Source organism: Megalopta genalis, chromosome 2, assembly GCF_051020955.1.
Source record: "Megalopta genalis isolate 19385.01 chromosome 2, iyMegGena1_principal, whole genome shotgun sequence".
In the NCBI taxonomy this organism is placed as follows: domain Eukaryota; kingdom Metazoa; phylum Arthropoda; class Insecta; order Hymenoptera; family Halictidae; genus Megalopta; species Megalopta genalis.
The window spans coordinates 20,254,834-20,274,687 of NC_135014.1; the positions used below are offsets into that span (position 1 = coordinate 20,254,834).

Below are 19,854 nucleotides of genomic sequence, written 5' to 3' on the forward strand. Positions count from 1 at the left end.
AGTCTTCGTGCTCTGCACGTGAAGATCGTCACCGCGCGTGACAATACATAACGCTCGGCGTCTTTTAATAACGAAAGTGGTATACTAGCGTATCAGGTAAAGTCATAAAAACATAACGCCGGGAATATGTAAAGAAAGTAATATTCTCCTGTTCCAGTTTCGGTTGAAGACGAACATCCTTTCGAGACGGCGAATTTCTTTTACTACTTGATTACGGGTGAACTTCTTTTATACGAAGTTTACGTGACCGAACACATAAAACATGGACGTCGACGCGGCCGTTCGCGGCCGTTTATTGGAGACAGAAAGTTATCAAAAAATTAATGCTTTATCGGCGGAACCCAATTTTGTGGGGAGTTTAATGTTGCGCTTTTCTATTCGCCGGAACTTCTTTCGTACCAAGTTTTTTACAACTCGCGGTAACCGGCAATCTTGCGTATTTAAAAGAAGGAAAGAATAAACGTGTACCGCAGATATCGTTCTGATATATTATAGTTTGTTCGGTTATGTTGGCAGAGTACATATACTGTAGTATTTGCAAGATATTTACTACATCGATAGAGTGGATTTCTATGCGAAATATGCAAGGACGATTGTAAGAAACGGGAACCAAGCGTTAAAAATAACCAACGCGTGTTGCTTTATAACGATGAGAAGATTGTATTCATTTAGATCTTTTGCCATTTTAATTATAACATATGCTTGAATGAAGGAATTGATTCATTTATTTTCTATGAAGGAACAGCTATAAAATTTCAGTAATTTTAATACAAGACTTGTGAAAGTTTAGTGTTCAGCAAAAAAAGATTGTCTCTTTCAATAATATTCATAAGTTGAAAATAATGTAAAAATATTATTCAATTTTTCTTATATCTTCACGATTTCGAATTGAATAGGTCAAACACAAAACTACGAGGACATTAGAGTTTATTACAATTATAAATAGAAGAAAGACATGTTCGTCTAATTTATACTTTCTGCGATTAATGTGGACAATTCTTATTTTGCATAGAGATCCACAATCTAGTTGTGACATTGTACAAACAGCGACTTGAAAAAATGTCCTACGGTCATTAATATTCTAAATTTCAAAATTAAATTGCAGTAGAAGATATGAAAAAGCATAGTATAATTCTTACGATTCGAATGCACTTTGATGCACTTTCGGTATTCGAACGAAGTTCCAGCGCGAATCATTCAATTTTCTTAATCTCTTGACAGCTGTCAAAGAATGACAGCCTGTTCGACAGCGAGAAACATCCACTAAATTTGAAACGACAACGCACAATAAGAAAAAAAAGAATAATCAGAGAAGATGTCTAACATGAAAGCGTATTGGTGACCGTTTTTCATGTAATAATCAGTTTCGCTGGTAACGCACCGGCAGCTCGGTGACACTCTGTGTATTAATCTATGCACATGACGTGTCGGTCGAAAATATTCGACGCCTGCAGCACCGGCGTACAAGCAAGCCGTACAATTAACGTCAATCAATCTGGGACGACGATATACGTCGCACTCGTAACATAAAACGCATACATTCGTCGACGAGTGATGTATACAGAACCATTACCAATGTAACGTGAACAGATGAAACGAATGCTCCGGGCACATTTTTAATAGCGCCTCATTATTCCGACCAGCAAACACGTTTTAAATTATTAACGTCGAGCAAAAATCGGAAATTCCATTTATTTTTGACACACACTGTTTTATGTAGCCGGTATGTCGATAGGTATCATATGAATCAATATTTTCTGACTCGCCGAATCAAATTCAGATATTCCTCATTGGCACTGAAAGATTCATTTAGTGAATGTAATTACACTGCGGAGTTTTACGTCGGATAAAAACTGCCTGTATTAATTGCAATACGCAAGAACTGATCAATTAGAATTTGAAGCGAAATTAAAAATATCGTCTAAGTTGTATTTGCATTTACTCGGCCAAAAAAAGGCAAATTGCAATTAGAAATAAAAAATAGAAATATTGTCAGAAATCGTAAATTAAATTTTGTTAGTATGCAATGAGTTGAAAACAGGTAAATTGGAATTTGAAATGAAAAATGAAAACATGGGCAGAAGATATTAATTAAATTGTATTGTAGCATATAATGAGTTGGAAACAGTTAAAATAAAATTTGATATAAAGAATGGATATGTTGCCCGAGATTATTAACAAAACTGTGTCAGCATCTAATGAGACGAAAATGGATAGAACAGTATTTGAAATAACAAATGAAGGTATCGTTAAAAAAGTTTTGAATATAATCTCTCAGTTCTTGTCAACAACGCATAAAATCACCAGTTTAATCGACTATTATTCCTCTCTTTATATTTTATGTAACATTTTGTTCCAACTGCGCTGCAGCATAACATTTCTCATGTTGAAACCAGATTCGTATATTAAAATTTTCTCGCTGCAAATTATTTCGTTCAAGAGGGATTACGAATAAAATATTGGAACGACTTTTCGCAAGCTGTACAAAGCAACGATTATCATATGTGAACGAAAAATCGAAACGCCGGAAACAAAAGATGTCCTCAATTTGTTCAGTGGAATCTAGGTCAACTTTGATATTGTTCTAACTGTTCTGTATGTATTCACACCAATGCAAAAAAGATCAGACACGTCGAACGATTATAGCTTTTAGTGCGAGAAAAATTTTGAAAAATGCTCCAACGAAAATTAAGTAACTTACATTTGATTATTTAAAATCTCTGGCGTACTACAATGATGTGCGTTATTTATACGTTAGCGAATATTAATGCATAATATTTACGGCGCGGCATCCCGGAACATTCAATTTAATAAAATATTTAATAAAGATGAACAGGGCTTTTATTTTATTTGAAATACGATATGTCAATAACCTTATATCCAGATCCAATATTTTATACGATATCCGATAAGCTTGGAACTTTTCCGTGCTTCTCTCCAAATAGGTGATCAGTATTAAATTATTCGAGGAAGGAGAATCTGATACTTTATGATTTTTGGAAAAGAACATTAATCAACGTTGAATACCTTATTTGAAATGACTACTTTGATAATCGATTTCCGATAAACGCATTCAGGATGTTTACAGAATTCTGTTTACAGAATTATAGAATTACAGAATTATAAAATTACAGAATTATAAAATTACAGAATTATGGAATTACAGATTTATAGAATCACAGAATCACAGAATTACAGAATTATAGAATTAGTGATGACCAAGAGTTAATTAAATAATCCTATAATCTCTGAAACCTAGTGTTTTGTGTCTAAATTTTACATCGTACAAAATATTTAACTTGAGATGTCATTCATAAAAGAACTACATAATAAATGAACATACAAATCACGTGATATTATAATTTCCATTCTAACAGCAACAACATATGCGTATTCAGATCTGCTATTTTCAAAGTTGGGTCAAGCGATTTGGAACACAGAATTTTTGCGAGGAGATGCAGCCACGGCAGAGTCCAGCGCAAAAATCTGCATAATTTCCGAAATCCAGGTGTCAGCACTAGTACTCCCATTAGAGAAGACACCGCTAATCTCGACGTGGCCGCGTTTATAGTTATTAAACGAAACGCGGTAGGAACAAAAGGGGGAAGTGAACAGCTGCAACACGCCATTGAAACGTTCAGAACGGGGCGGCGGCGTGGCTATTGTTAAGCCGTTAATAAACATAGATAAATATATACCGGGAGAGCCGGAACGTCATGGAAATCTCGACGCTGCGCGTACCGTAGTTATTCATACATAAATTAGAAGCGCGAAATGAATACCGACGTAGTGTTTAATTAAATTTGTGCTATGATGTACGTGCCAGTTATTACAAACCGCTCCCGCGGGGATTCCCCTTCCCGGGATTACGTGTTTATAACTTTTTCCTCTCGTTAGGTCTCCTTTCTCTGTTTCACTCTCTTTTTTACTCAGTCGTTTACTCTCTTTGTTACACCTTTACTCTCACTCTCCTCCGCTCTTTTACCCTCACCCCTCTGGCTCTTCCACTCTCACTCTCTCTCTCTCTCTCTCTCTCTCTCTCTCTCTCTCACTCTATCTCTTTATCTGTTTCCTTCTATTACTCTCGATTCCTATTTCTTTAGCTCTTTTACAGTCTCAACCCTCGCTGTCACTATTTTATACTTACTACCCTTCGCTCTTTTACTCTTTATTTCTCTCGTTCTTCCTATTTCTTGCTCGTTTAATCATCATTTCTCTCTCTCTCTCTCTCTCTTTCTCTCTCTCTCTCTCTCCCTCGCTCTTTTACTCTTTATTTCTCTCGTTCTTCCTATTTCTCGCTCGTTTACTCATCATTTCTCTCTCTCTCTCTCTCTCTCTCTCTCTCTCTCCTTCGTTCTATTATTCTTTCTTTCTCATTACTCTATTTCTCTCTTTCTTTCCTCCTTTCATATCCTCACTGTTTTTCTCACTTTCTTTTAGTCTCTATATGTTTACGTAAAAATAAATTATTTCTTTTAATAATTTTAATGAGTTGAACATAGTGTAACAATATTACTAAATTCTTCTATGTTCACAGGATTGTGTAAATCCATACATAAAATCCGCGGTCTAATAATTATAGCAAAGTAAAGAATACCAAATAGCAAAGTCTCGAATAAATTTTTGCAATTTTTTGTCATAGAAAAGAATTTTTGCAGTTTAATGTACTTTGCGTATTCAAAGATTCTTTCCTTCTTTTACTTCCTCACTCTCTATTCATTTCTTTTCGTCTTTATGTGTGCTCATTTACTCTCTCTCTCTCTCTCTCTCTCTCTCTCTCTCTCTCTCTCTCTCTCTCTCTCTCTCTCTCTTTCTCTCCTCTCGGCAGGAGCATCTGGCGACGTGCTAATTTATTTTTGCGGAAATTTAAGCAAACGGGCCAGCGACGTATACGAATGGCGGATGGTATATATCCGTTTAAACGCGCGTCGTTACATATTTAATTACGCGCGAGTTTGTCGCCTGGATAAACCGTCCACGATAATTCATCGTGCCGATTCCACGTGAACCTCCTCTACGAAATATTCACAAGGAGACGCACTTTGCCGCGCTAGCCGAATGAAAAAATTCTGGCGACCAGAAAACGACGGTCTACGGGCAGAGAAATTATTCAACGCCGAGGAAGATGGCGACAGATCACTGTGCCTCGAAAATCGAAATTTTGCCGAGACTTTCGGAGCGCGTCTTCTTCCTAAATGAAGAACCCCCTTTTCCTTCGTGGAGAAGCTGATTTTTCTGCAGAGCTTTGCAGTTTTGTTCTTCAAATATTACACTGGATTCGAACTAAAGATTTTCCAGAGTAATTGTAATTTTAGAATCTCCATTGTAATTCCAATTTTAGATTTTCCGTTCTAATTCTAATCTTACATTTTCCATTGTAATTCTAGTTTTCAATTTTCCATAGTAATTCCAATTTAAAATTTTCCTTAACTAATTCTTCAGATTTTCCATAGCAACTCTAATGTTAGACTTTCCATAGTAATCCTAATTTTTTATTTTCCATGACAATTCTTCAGCTTTTCTATAGTAATTATTTCGATTCTCTATAGTATTTCGAAGCAATGCATCGTTGAAAAGCATGTGGTTCGGTAGTTTGAGTTGCAACTTCAAAATTTAAACGCTTCTTTTTTGAAACAATGTTTATCTTGGTGATTAATGAAATTACTGCACAAATCAACTAAAACGACGATTTTAGTATCATTAAGTAGCTTAAATATCCGTCTAAAGTAGCTTAAATATCCGATCACAAATATTTGTTCATTTATTCGCAAGCGAAGACATTTTTCCCTTAAATCGGTGAAAAAATCGAGAAGCCAGGCCACTGTGGCCAGGAAATCGGAATTTTAACAAGAATGACGGGATATCTTTCCCTGAAATGAAGAGCTTCTGTTTCTTGGCAGAAAAGTTGATTTTTTGCATCGCCTTGCAGTTTTATTTAAAAATATCTCTGAAAAATCTAAAGCTAGTATTTGTCATATTTTTGATGTTATCGATCATTTAAAAGCATGTGAATTGAGATTTTGAGTTGCAACTTATTGGAATTGCAACATATAAAAATTTAAAGGCTTCTTTTTTAAAGAACGTTTTTACATTGATGATTTATGCGATTTATGTAATCTTACGATTAGTTCCATACATATGTCTCTGAAAAATATAAAATATATCTTCAAAGATGTTGATCACTAAATCACATGTAGCTCAAGATTTCGAGTTGCAATTAAAAAATTTAGATACTATACGACAATTAAAATGTCATTAAAGTAGATAAAACACAAAAATCTTCCTTCATTCATTCCTAAGAAAATCTTTCCCTCAAATTGAACTCTAAATAATTAGAGTTATGTATGTTAGAGTTATATATATATATGTTATATGAATAATTATGTTTCGCATAATTATTCTATTTATTTTTTTCTTCAATTTTTGTTTCATATTCAAGACATTACGTTCCACCATTTCTACCTTTGCAACCTAGCGGAGATGTACCAGCTTTATCGAAGGAACAAATAAAAATGCAGAAACATTGCACAAGTTGAAAAAGCGTACTCATTTGCATCCTCTGAGTTGAAACAAATGGTTGCAACTAGCCTGCGGATTCATCAAGATAATTACGAAATAAAAACTTCCTGCATCAATTCGAAGAGACGACAGTGGAATAAACATTTATTTCATCTCTCAGAAGAATGTTTACGTGTTGTCAAATTACTCTGGAACTTCTACTGTGTTATATTTCATTACACTTTTGCTAGAAGTCCAAATATAATACTTGCAAACTTATAACAGTGACGTTCATTTGAAATACTTACAGTGAGTAACGATAATTCGGACATTATTCAAAACGTGTGTGTAATGACTTTTTTTAATATTCGATCAATTGGTTTGAATTGTTTTTTAAATATTAGACTGACTAGTTGATTAAGCAACGATTTACAAAAATTTATGCTAGAAATGTAGTTGGTTGTAATTACAAAACGAATTATTTTTTCAATTGATTTTAGATCGAAAACTTAAAGGATGCATTTTATAGATCTCAGCAACTACGTTATGAGGTACATTATTATTTGTTGACAATGTAGATTTTATGCATTTATTCCAAATTCGACTAGCTGCAAGCGCAAACAAAGAAGATAGTAAAAAAGTTTCAGAATGTTCTCACATTTGCCTGAGTTTATGAACTCTTGCTTCTCAGAATTAATTTAGAAAATGTTCATTTTGCACAAAATATTATTTTATCTAGTCACGAGCAACAAAAAGTTGAACGAACATCATAACTTTATTTTTGTTGTCATTCAAACCGATTGCAGTTTTTGCACCAATCTTCTTGCCACTCATTGTCTACTAACCTAATCAGTCTAACATCTAAAAAAATGATTTCAAAAAAGTTATTGCGTTTTAACCTATGGACGGCGGAGTCCGGTCTGTTTTGACCTAGAATATAAATACCATTATTCGTCTATCTAGTTTTCCACAATTAATTACAATTTTCATACGTTTCACTCAAATCTTAAAAAAAAACTACCTTATGTAGAAGGTATAGGTTAAAAATTATGATAAAAAAATGTATTAAATAAATATAAAATAAAATATAAATAAATCAAAGTATAGTCATTGTCAGTTACATCACTGTCTAAAAGAACCGCCGTTCAAGCGTTAAATGGTGACCGAATGTGATCTGCATTCACGTTATAATAAATTCGAAATAAAGGTCGGGCAGGTCGCCCGCAGCGATTATTCGCCGGAAGAAGCTTCGATTCGAGAGTTACAGTGGACACGGTAGATTCGATTAAACGGCGGCGGGTAACTCGATCTTCGAACTAATACGCCGGCCGGGCCAGTTAATCACAAAACGGCCGCGTATTAAATTAGCCGGCTTATTACTTTCGGGTCTCCCGCGCAACAAGGGAGATTCTACTTAATAATCGCGCGTCGCCGAAAGTAGCGTGCGGGAGTTTCTCACGGGGCTGTGTGTACAGTGAATATAATTTTCTCGATAAATCCAAGTTGCACCGGCAATCCCCCATGGGCCATGGTACGGGGCCGGGCAAAAAGTAGTAACCACCGGCGCTATCAAAGTAGCAAGTTTTAACTTTATCTCAAGCTCTGCCTACCGGAGATTGCGAATATATGTCGTCTCGTTCCCCAGAATCTCGTTAACGCGATATTTTCCGGGATTTCATTTAAACGATCTTCGAGGCAGCCAGGCGTTAGCCGGGGATTACGGATCCATTTTGTTTAACCGATCCTGGAACCGTGCGTGGCAGCGAAGAATTCGCCGGAACACAATGCGCCCTAGAATTGTTTCGGATTGCGGGCCGCAGATACGTTTCACACTCGCGAAATAATTATTCACACTGGTAACAAAACGTTGCCGAATATTAAAAAGTACTCACCGCCTAAATCAGCAAAGAAGATCTCTCGCAGCGACAGGAACTCCTCCTCGGGTGTGATGCCCGCTCGGCCGAAGCAATCGTTCTCGGGCCAGACGTCCCTGAAAAGTCAGTTTTGTTAGTCGAATCGGGATTGTTGTCAAATTTGATCGTTTAACAAGTATACATCAACCTCCTAAAGTATTAGGATTTAATCGATTTAGTGTAAATTGTGATTTATCATTCAATTTAGGCAATGGTTGAACACAATCGTATTGTGTTCTGTTAATCATTGCAATGTGTTCGAAATAACGTGGGTTTTTATGCAAAATAATAATTGCGTGCGAGGATTGAAAGCTGCGCAACGATGTTGTAACATTGTTCTATTCATTTCACCGTTTTGTATTCGACACATTCATTTTTGTGGTGAATGCATGAAGTCCACAATTTAATAAACACATTTGTGAATTTTACAAATTCACTATGAACTAAAAAATTGATCTTCCTCCACACCTATCTCACTTCATTTCCTCCTAAACTAGAAAGTAATTCCAGATTAGAAATAAATAAAACTCCAACCTAGAAATAACTTCAAACTAGAAAATTAACTTCGGACTAGAAAATCAACACCAGATTATAAATAACTCCAAACCACGAACAACTCCAAATTAGAAAAGTGCATCCAAACTAGAAATAACTCGAGACCAGAAAAATAACTTGAAACTAAAAAATAATCCCAAACTAGAAACATCTTAATAACACTATACCAAAAAGATAACTCCAAACTAGAAAAATAACTCCAAACTAGAAGCAATTCCAGGGTAGAAGAATAACACCAGACTAGACAAATAACTTTAAACTAAAAAACTAATTGTTGCGACGGCAACACCGAAGGTCGAACGTCCCTGGCCATCCCTTGAGCAATTAAGCAATATACCTGCGACAGTAAAAAATGCATCCGAACGAAAATACCCTTCGACCCGACGAACGGACAACACGACTCATAAATTCCATATTTCACAAAACGGAAAAATTACAACCCGAACTTTCGAACAGTTTCCCACTCCTCATTTCAAGTTCCTTCCGACACACCCATCTCCAATCAAAAACGCTTCATTTCCTCCACCAAAACCCACCATCCACCAATCAACAAAAAAACCGAGGTGACAAGCGGAAGGGCACCTAGAACGTTAGTCAGAACTGTTAGAACTCCCAGAACTCGTAGAACTCTAAGAACGCAGATAGAACGCAAATAACGCATCGCTAAGACCATAGCTGTACTGTAATATTATTAAAGTGTACATAAAAGCAACCAGCGACTTCGTTCAACTTAATTCCATTTGGAAACAACGCGCATATACACTAATTCTAGACTTGAAAAATAACTCTACACTAGAATAATGAGTTCGGATCAGGAGTAACTTGAAACTAGAAAAGTAACTCCAGGCTAGAAATAACTCCAGAAGAGAAAAACGTCTCCAAACTCGAGCCGACACATAAATTAAAGATAACAATTGCGAGTGGGTGTCCCATAGCAAGTCCGACCGGATTGGCCAGAACAGATGAAAGAAATTAACATAGCCGTTCCCCAAATTGCAGAAATTAAGGTTTACATTAGATTTGCATTAGAAGCGGCAATGAGGATCCCGCGGGACTGACATCGGAAATAAATTCGATGAAATTCAAGTGGATTGAGAAGCAGCTGTACCCTCGGCTTCTATCTTCTCGCGCAGCTTCCATCCATTCCCTTCTCCGGTTACCCGCGAGGGCGAGTCTTCTTCTTGGGGGTGTTCTGCCGTTGGATGTTCTGGAACAGCCCGTTGACGATCACAGCAGCCGGGCCAACGTGGATGGAAGAATGGAGGGGTTCAACACTTGACGCAAGCAGCCGGATGTTGGTGTAGATCGTGGCGAGACTCTCGTCCCCAAGGGAGCCTTCTAGGAGACCCATTCAGATTGCCACTCGGACTTCTCTCTTTTCCGTCGCCGCCTCGCCCGTTCCCTGGATCTCTCGCCGTCCTTCTGCCTTATTACAGATGTATACGCCGCTCAAGACAACGAAACGCGTCATTAACCTGTATCGTCGCTCTAATCCTGTTCCGCTGTACGTGACCCACTTTTCTCGGCGCAATTTCAACAGAGACTCTCCGCTGTCTTAAATTGATGAATATTGTCAATCTCTGGTGTCTCGGATGCTTGCCATTAATTACTTCAGCCTGCATCTCTTCCAGCAATTTGTTAAGCTACGGTTTCCTTTTGTAGGCGCCGGCCTGGAGACGTTCTTTGTAAGGGAAGTTCTTGTTATCGCAGATTTTACAGAATACGGTCTTCGTGCAACAATCTCTTCGATGATTTTTAGCGAGCGTTGGTTGGCAATTTTTATTCGTTCATACTGATGAATTATTATTAGATTGTGATTTTTTGTTGTTGTAAGATTGTAATTTAAGGATATTGCAATTAAATGAGAATGTATTACTTTTCATTAAGGTCCACGGCGAATGAAAATACGGTTTCTTTGTGCTAAAAATTTCCTCTCATTATTCCTCCCATTCTATTAATATTATCTTAATGCGATGTAACAATATCTCAGATGATTTTAGTAAACGTTGACGGTAATGGCAATTACAGCGAATTGTACAGAATATGCGAGTAGATCGCGAATTTTATGCATTAATTTATTGCAAACTATTAACCTGTGGAGACAATTTAAGGAAACTAGAATTAAATAAAGATATATTACTTTTTCTCAAAAATCGTGGTAAATGAAAATTAAGCGAACAGTTCCAATTGGTAGGGTACGGTTTTCTTTTGTTGACCCATCCTGAGGACATTCTTTGTCGGGAAAAATCTCATTATAACGTAGACTTCTTTGATCATGATTATGATGTAATAATTTCTTAAGTGGTTTTAATCAACGCTGATAGCGATAGTAATTTAAATTTCTGGACTTTTGATGAATTACGTGACTGTGAACGTTGTGCAATAATTTTAGGCAAAATCAGGATTTCCTAAAGTAATTTAAAGAAACAGGAATCACGTAAAAATATATTTCTTTTCTAAAGTACTGCAGCGAATAAAAAAGAAGATAACAATAATAACAAAATCATCCTAATAACAATAATCTTCCCATGTGAAACACAAGTAAGTGAAATAAGAAATAAACCATTAGAAAAATTGAAGGAAGCTGTAATTTCATTTTTTAATTCATTATATCGAGTATATTAAAAGATAAATGGTTATTAAGTGTAAGATTAAGGTCGCAAGGAGAAGGTAAATTAATTTTACAAGACCAATAGTAGATCGTTGTCAGTTGTTTCCTGACATGTCGGAATCGTTCTTGAATCGCTGAGTTCCGAATGAATAGCAGGATTTGCATATTGCTCATGCATATTTAAATTTCATTCATTACGATACTAATTAAATTTTAATTGCTTATGATCCGCAGATAGGAGTTCTTTCATGCGTTTGTTTTTTTTCTCACGACATGCTGCAGCTAATTATTGATGCACAGTCTTTTAAATCGCACTCAATTAATACGAGCGGGATAAACGAATTGAATAAATAAATATAATATATTTAGAATTATTTTCTAATTGTGTCAATCCTCTGAGGTGAATTTTCAAACATTTGAAATAGGAAAAAAATTTTGTATAAGGCTACTAAAATATCTCCAGATAAAATTCGAATGTTCAAAAAAAGTTGCAGTAGTTTGATGTTTGCAATTATATTAATATTTAAAAATATTTCGACTATAAAGCCTCGCATAGAAAATAAATATTATATTAATTCGGTTTCTTCAGTCACATGTTGAGGGCCTAGAAAAGTCTCAGGAAAAGCAGACTGTAGTACAGATTATTTTTAAAAAACGCTGACATTATATTATTACCATCTAATAACTTTATACAAATCAATACAACAACTCCAAAAGCAATGAATCTACAAGATAAATTAAGAGTAAAATTTAAACAACAATCATGTTTGTACTTTTTTATATTTAAAAACAATATTCGTCATTTTATTAAATATTGAACCAAGGGAATATTACTTTACACATTTCATTATTTTTCTTTAAAAATTCAACACTTTTCACGTACGCTAATCTTCAAGAAAAACTCAGCAGAACGTTTAAACAACAATTCCATGTGAATCTATTGGTATATTTAAATCACGTCTATTATTTTATCAAAAAACGATGTACTTTAAATCAGTAAAATGCTTATAATTTTATAGAAAATAATATGTGCAACCTCAAAAGCGACGAATCAACGATGATAAACAAAAATTTTCTTCCATATTCCATGAAAACCAGGAACCTCGACTCAAGAAATAGTATATTTCCGCTCGCATTGGAAATCACGGCGCGGATCGCGAAAATTGTAAAGTATTTACCGCGTCGAAGAGAGCAGTTCGATCACGTATGGTTGTCATAGTAAATTATATTCGGCGTGAGGAACACAGAGATATCGATTGGTCGAGCGGAGCGTTGTCCTTCCGTAAAAACCTTTTGCAATTTCATAAGGTCCGGAAAGAACCGGGCTCGTTTCGCGAAACTTTTATTCCCTGTGAGAATCCAAAAGCGTCAAGGAAAGGCGAAAGTCGATGTACGTGACCAGAGGACAAAGGTAAAATCACGCCTCCGCCGTTGCCGTAGCACTCATGAAAAAGAGTGTAGTTAATGGCGGAGGATTCCTAACACTGTGCTAGATGGCAGGGCTAGCTTTCCAGGAAGTCGGCCGTCTGCCTTGAATTTTCATTAAAAAACTGCTGCACGTAGAAATATTCTGAAAGGTAGAAATCTTCAAAGAGACCGTCAGCACGGAGAAACGTGATTGAACACGAAGACGACGTTACCTACATACAGAGGATCTTCGGCTGCCAGATGAACTGATGAACTTGGATCTTCGTACAGTCGAACCCGATTTTCTCTATTTAACGCTGCCACCGACACCTGGTGCATCGATACAGGTGATCAAATTATGAATAGAAATGATGAATAGAAAAAATTATAACACGAAACTAGTTCGATGAACACGCAATGTTCTATCGCTCTACGAATTCAATGATAATCATAAGAAGACGGCACAATGCCAGATTTTATTCGAACCGATTTTATGCGAACTTTTTCTGACGAATATTGAGCGAAAAAAGTTGATATCTGTTCGGTGCTCAAGACTCATTATTAACAAAGGTATTTAATATTTTTATTTTTTGTCACACTTGCAATTTTTGGATGATTTCGTCAGAAAATGCAGTTGAAATTCTGCAAACGTGTTGTGAATTTTCAAACAAGATGCAATTTCAAATACACACCCACTGATACACCATCAATTATCATCGTCGGTTTTTAAAGCAATAATGCAATATTCTTGACACGGAAGGAAATTAATATTGAATAGAGCTGTCTTTTATCATGTAAACCAGGTTTGTTTCCCAGCTGCTTCAAGGAGAGATAAGTGTCCATGCAATAAAGTAACATTTTTATAAGATGTTTGTACTGTCGAATATATTTATGACTTTTCGGTTTTCATGGTGCTTACCATCCTTGAAAAGTATCCTCATAAGTGATATGTAAATGAATAATAAACAGCATCGAAAAGACTTATTGTTATTATTTTCAACACAGAAAGAAGCAAAGCAGTTTCTTAAAGTACGTTACTTTGGAAGCATGTTTGCAAAAGGGTTTACTCTAATTCATAAAACTAACGAAGAATTCGAAGTCAGTTTCCATCAAAATACATGTTTGTTTCAAAAGAACTAATAAGAAAGACTCTGAACATGTTTCTTTTAACAGTTTCTTTTATGCTATGACTGACACGATTGTACTCTTTATTAAAGCTTAAAAATGTTCTGAAAAAAATCAGAATTCTTGTAATACCTCCTGATAAAAACGTAAAATATCATATTAAAGGAACATATTTTAATTTTTCCATATTTTCTATACTTTGATTTGCCAATACTTTCAGCTCTTTCTACAACTAAAATGCGACACATAGAGGGTTTTCTCTAAAAACTATTCTTTTGTCATTGAACTAATATAAGAAATAAAAAACTTTGTTATGTTTTTAAACTAATGTGGTCTTAGTTAGATATAAAGATAGAAATAAATCAAATTTCGTTAATAGTTTACTTACATTGTTTTCGACAAAGACTTCTCAATTACGCACACCAATATGTATTAATTACATATCTATATGATTAAAACGGCAGTAGTTTTACGTAATACATGAAAAATGTGCAATGACAGGCTGTAACAGACTCGGAATAATTTGCAATGTTACTATTTACTCCGGTGCCCCCTGGGATTTACGAATGCAAGGTCTGGATTACCACGAAAAATATAATAAAAGACGATTCGGGGGAGGAAATCCGTATACACATCGTTTTCCAGGTCGCAGGTCAGGAAAGTCTATCTGCCGAAGTTTCGCGCAAAAGTGCGAAATGCCCAAGTCGAAGGAAGAATCCAATAAGCGGATGGCAGAAGGGCGAAGACGCGGACGAAGAGAGTGAAGGGTAATGGGAGGGTACGCGGTGTCCTGTCCCCGGGCAAGAAGAAGAAGTGGCTCGTGCGGAGGCCGCTGCCGGTGGCTCTCTGAATAGAAATCCAGCACCATACAATCCCCATTATCCCTCGATTTGAAGTCCCGCGACAATGGAATCTCTCAGACGCGCCACAACCAACCTCGCTCTCCCTATCCCGACCCTCGAACTAGCTCTTTTGCCAGACACGGAACGAATAATTTCGACGCGTCGATTCTCGCCCTTGACATTCGTAAGACAGCCGGAACTGACTGAGTTCAACGTTTAGACGAGACTTAGGGTAGCGAGGCCAGTTATTGTGCGTTAACCAATTATTGTGCCTTCGGTTTTTACCTTCGAGCATAAATAACTCCATATTTAACTCCACATTATTACAATTGTGAATAATAAAAATTTATATGTTGGACTTGTGTAACGAGATTATGTTCGTGAAATTCGAAGTGAATCGAATAGTATTCGTTGAAGTTACAGAACGTTCGTTGCAACGATGCGCTTACTTAAACAAAAAATGTCATGGAAATGTACTTGATCTTTCAACACTGAAAATTAAAACATTGTAATATTAAATATTACAACGCTGTATCTCATTAAAAATGAAAACACTATAATATTGAATATTAAAACTCTGTAATATTAAATACTGAAACACTGTAACATTGAAAACTGAAACAAAGCAACATCAAAAATTAAAACACTCTATCATTAAAAAGTAAAACACTGTAATATTAAATATTAAAACGCTGTGTGATTAAAAATTAAAATACTAATATTACATATAGAAACACTGTAGCATTAAAAATTAAAATAAAGCAACATTAAAAATGTACACGTTGCGCTCACATTTCCGAAGCAATGTTGTAACTCGTACACAAGTATCAAGATTGTGTGCAAGAAATTTAAAATGAACTCAACAATATTTGTAGAAATTACATAACGTCAAGTGCAAAATCATAAAAGGATGTTCGAACGATCGCTGTTAAAACGATATAAAATTACATATCAGCGTTAATTTTGAAAAATATCGTAGTCAGTAAAATATTCGTGTACTCAGATGATTTCTAATGACTAATTTACATTTACTTTTAATTAACAGAATAGATGTTGCGCTGCATCGTCGTCGGCGCGGGTAACGGCGATTTTTCAAGCAGGAACAGGACACTCTTGATCAAGAGCGGCGCTTCTCGTTTAACTCAAAAAAGGGAGCTAGGGTTCTTCTCCTTAATTATCCTGTGACTTTGAGTTATCCAAGCCCGGGCCTTAGTCGAAGTCAGCAGGGTTTGCTCGTGGCGCGGATGCAGACAGTATAAGTAGAAAATTAGAGGGTTTGAGTCGGTATCCAAGCGATGGGAGTATTTGCTAAGCAAACGAAACGCGATCACCAGAGGATTCCTCGGTCCTGCCTCCGGTTCTCAAGGGCAGCTTGCGCATCAAACATGCACAGCCCACGTCGGATACCACGGGAAAGGATCTATTAGATCGTCCCATACATTCGTGTCCTTTACTGTCCCCATTTTCTTTAAATAAGAAAACTCTATCGATTATTACTGTATCATGCTTCGATCCTACTTTATTTTAATATTTCTCCAATTTATCGTGAAATGGTCATAAGTTCGTGCATTTCGTTGAAGAATGACGTGTTCTCGATAACAATAAAAACCTGTGCCCCTCAAAATCTAATACCATATAAGAAAATATTGAAAAATCAAATCGATTACAATTTGTACGTATTACTGCGGACGAAAAAAAGCCGTACACCAATTACTGCGTACGAAAATTTTCAAGAAATAAAGAGAAATACTCGTTAACAATGGAGCTAATAAAGATAAATACTTTTTTATTATTTTTGAAAAAGAAAACGACAAATCGACCTACGAAACTACGAAACGTCTCCACCGATAAAAAAGATAAATGGTCTACATAATGTACTCCTTTAAACCATGCAACTTTTGTATACGAAATTTTTTCGTACAACGCATATTTTGGAAGTTATAGAGATTGCGTGGACCACCCTGTATATATATATATCAATTTTCTTCTAGCCACGATCTGATCGTATCAAAACGGTATTCAGTGGCTTGGCTATGAAAAGATGAACATCAATACGCATGAAAAGAACGACGTTGCTACGTTACAGCCGCAATATTCGTAAACGGAACTTACTTTCTGGATACCCCTCGTGTATTCATGGTATTAAAATGTTTATCGCGATATTACGAACATTATACCGCGTGCACGCGTGTTATTAATATCCTCGACTTTGAGCCTATACAAGGCGCAGTCAACAATCCGGCTCCTTTCATCCTGTTATATGCACAAGGTCGGCAAGAAGCAGATGCTCCCATTGTGTACCGGCCACGACGAAGCTTACCCCCCATGAAATGGACGCCGGAATATTACGAACAATCTCCTAAAGTACCCCGTGGAAGCACTCTGATGAGGACGGTAGTCTAAAGAAAAATCTGTAAGAGGAGCAGTACAACCCCCCCTGGAGCTTTACAAGGAAAGACCGACCGGGATGAAACTGGTTTTTGCCACTGTCATTCCGTCCCGGCACTTTTGAAACCCGTGCCAACATTAACACGAGGTCGTTAGTCCTCGCGGCAGCTTATTCCAAGGATTAAGATGTTTAGCCGAGATCTCTGTTTCAGCTAATTCGACGAACGTCTTGCCGATTTGAATGCGCGACGAAAAGGCGGCACGAAGTAGAAGAAAAGTATGCGAACATCTTCTGAAACGCAACGACTTTTTCCAAAATTTAAATGACGAAAGTTCCAAAGTTTAAACGACGAAGATGAAGAAGCAGTTCAATTCTTGATCTAGTGTTCAGTAATCAGCCATGTTCAAATTTAGAAAAAGTATCTTCATCATTGTAGAGTGGACTGTTAAAAAAAATTGTGGAGTAAACTGATACCTCTAATATATTAAACAAATTTTAATGGACTAAATGACTTGAATTTGTTGGTGATGTTGGATGATGGTTTCGTGTCATATTATGATCCTTGAATTTTCGACTGGTTTCACTTTCGATCAAGTTCTAAACTATGCATATAACGTTTTCTTGTAAATAGCTGGTTTGCAATTTCGACAAACCACTTCAGCGCCCACCGTATTTAAGCTATCAAGAGCACCGAGTTAAATTTAAGAAGACACAAAAGAATGTCGCGGCTCACGAAATACCATTGAACGAACAGGAAGATCTGCATAGCGATCGAGAACAGGACACTTCTGCGGTTGACATTCCGCCAGGAGGTTCACTTTTAACATGCAATTCGACGCGCCGGACTCTGCTATAATCGGCCCGGCCACGGGCAAAGTAAATCGTTTGATAGCGAAGTGAGTACAAAGAAATTGTTTTCACGTCGGCGGACTCATCTCCAAAGAGCACCTACCCTGCGAAGCCATTGAAGTGACGATTAAGGCTACCAGCTAGAAGGATCGATGAGGCAGAATGGAGAAACAACTTGGAGGGACTAGACTCGTGGGTATATTTAACGGCGAGACACTTCAAAGAGGATAGAGTCCGCTGACGAAGAGATAGAGACAGAGAGAGAGAGAGATAGAGACAGAGAGAGAGCAAGAGAGGGATAAACAGAAAAAGATGGACAGACAGCTGGAGCGAGACAGGGAGAGACGAAGAGGAATTCCAGGACTCGCAGATGAATTAACGCGTATAGGCACGTTACAAGAAGCTACGCCTTTCGGTTTTAATGTAATGCAAACACCGGCAGAGCAAACACGCGTGGCTGTTGGTGAATTAATTGGCTCGAGGCCCCGCAGAAAATAAGCGTTTAGGCGAGTGGTGAACGCGTCGCGGCGGCGCGGGCCCGCGAAAACCGGTGGCCTTGAATGACTGGATGCAAACAGAGCGCGACTGTTGGTCAATTAATTGGCCCGTGGTTCCGTAGGAAATTAGGGTTTAGGCGAGTGCCGAGCCCGGCGTAGACCCGCGAAAATCGGTGGCCTTGAACGACGGGGCGCAAACGGCCCGCCGAAATGAGCGACATTAACCGCGCTAACGAGAGCTTTCACTTCTGAGCGTTGAACCCGCGGCGTGTCGGAAACGTCGCCGTTAATATTTCAGCCGAAGTCGGCGCGCGACTGCTCGGCTACGCTGTCCTTATCGATCGGCCGGATTCATTCAGCTGCATGAATGAAGCCGGGACAGTGGCATGCGAATCAGTCGGCATGGAACGATTTTAGATTGTCTGGGTGACGCGTGAGTCGTTCACGCGGTTTTCGAACAGCGAAAATGTGCTGTTGTCTCGAGGTTTCGTTATGTCGCTTTTTACGAATTTCGTTATTTTCTGTCGGTTACCGCTGAAAAGCATGCGATGTTAATTGGGGAAAATGAATGTTCTCCGATTCAGAAATGTATCATTAATTTGTGCACCCTAGGGTGCTTGTTACTCGTGTAACGTTAGCGTGCACGGCACTGTGCATGCTGCTGATAATCCCCCAATAGGGGTTTTATAGCTTAATAAAAATAAAATATTCTCGATGTTGTGTTCCATTTGGAGCTGATTCGGTTGAAGCGATAGGAACAATCGAAAACAATATGCTCGAAAATACTGCTCAATGTTAATCAAATCTTTCAACCTTTTAACTGTTTTGCATCATTATACGAGTTTTATTCAATACTAAACAAAGCACTGAATTCCTTCTATGCATTCTTCATGTAAACATTTTCAATAGTTTTCTGGGCTTGATCGCTTGAAGCAAGCTCAATTTTAGTACTGTATAATTATACTGAATTCTTCTAATATTTTTATATTTTTACATTGTATGACAGATTGTAACATCACTTAAATATAACATTGAATTCCTGATCACTTGTAACGAGCTCAATTTTGGTGTTGCATAATTTTACTGAATTCTTTACATTGCTTCATTTTGTATGGTGTCTGCGTTTAGAACAAGTAACACATTTTGCAATTTCGTTTTTTCTTCAATA

At 37.1% G+C, this 19,854-nt stretch overlaps 1 protein-coding gene across 1 annotated transcript in view; it reads right to left on the reverse strand.

The window, feature by feature from the left end:
* timeout (circadian regulator timeout) overlaps window positions 1–19,854 on the reverse strand; it is a 439,037-nt gene that overhangs the window by 401,982 nt on the left and 17,201 nt on the right. Inside the window, exon 15 of the mRNA XM_033470632.2 lies at window positions 8,391–8,488. Within this exon, the coding sequence (XP_033326523.2) occupies window positions 8,391–8,488 (98 nt within the window). The remainder of the gene's footprint in view (window positions 1–8,390; window positions 8,489–19,854) is intronic.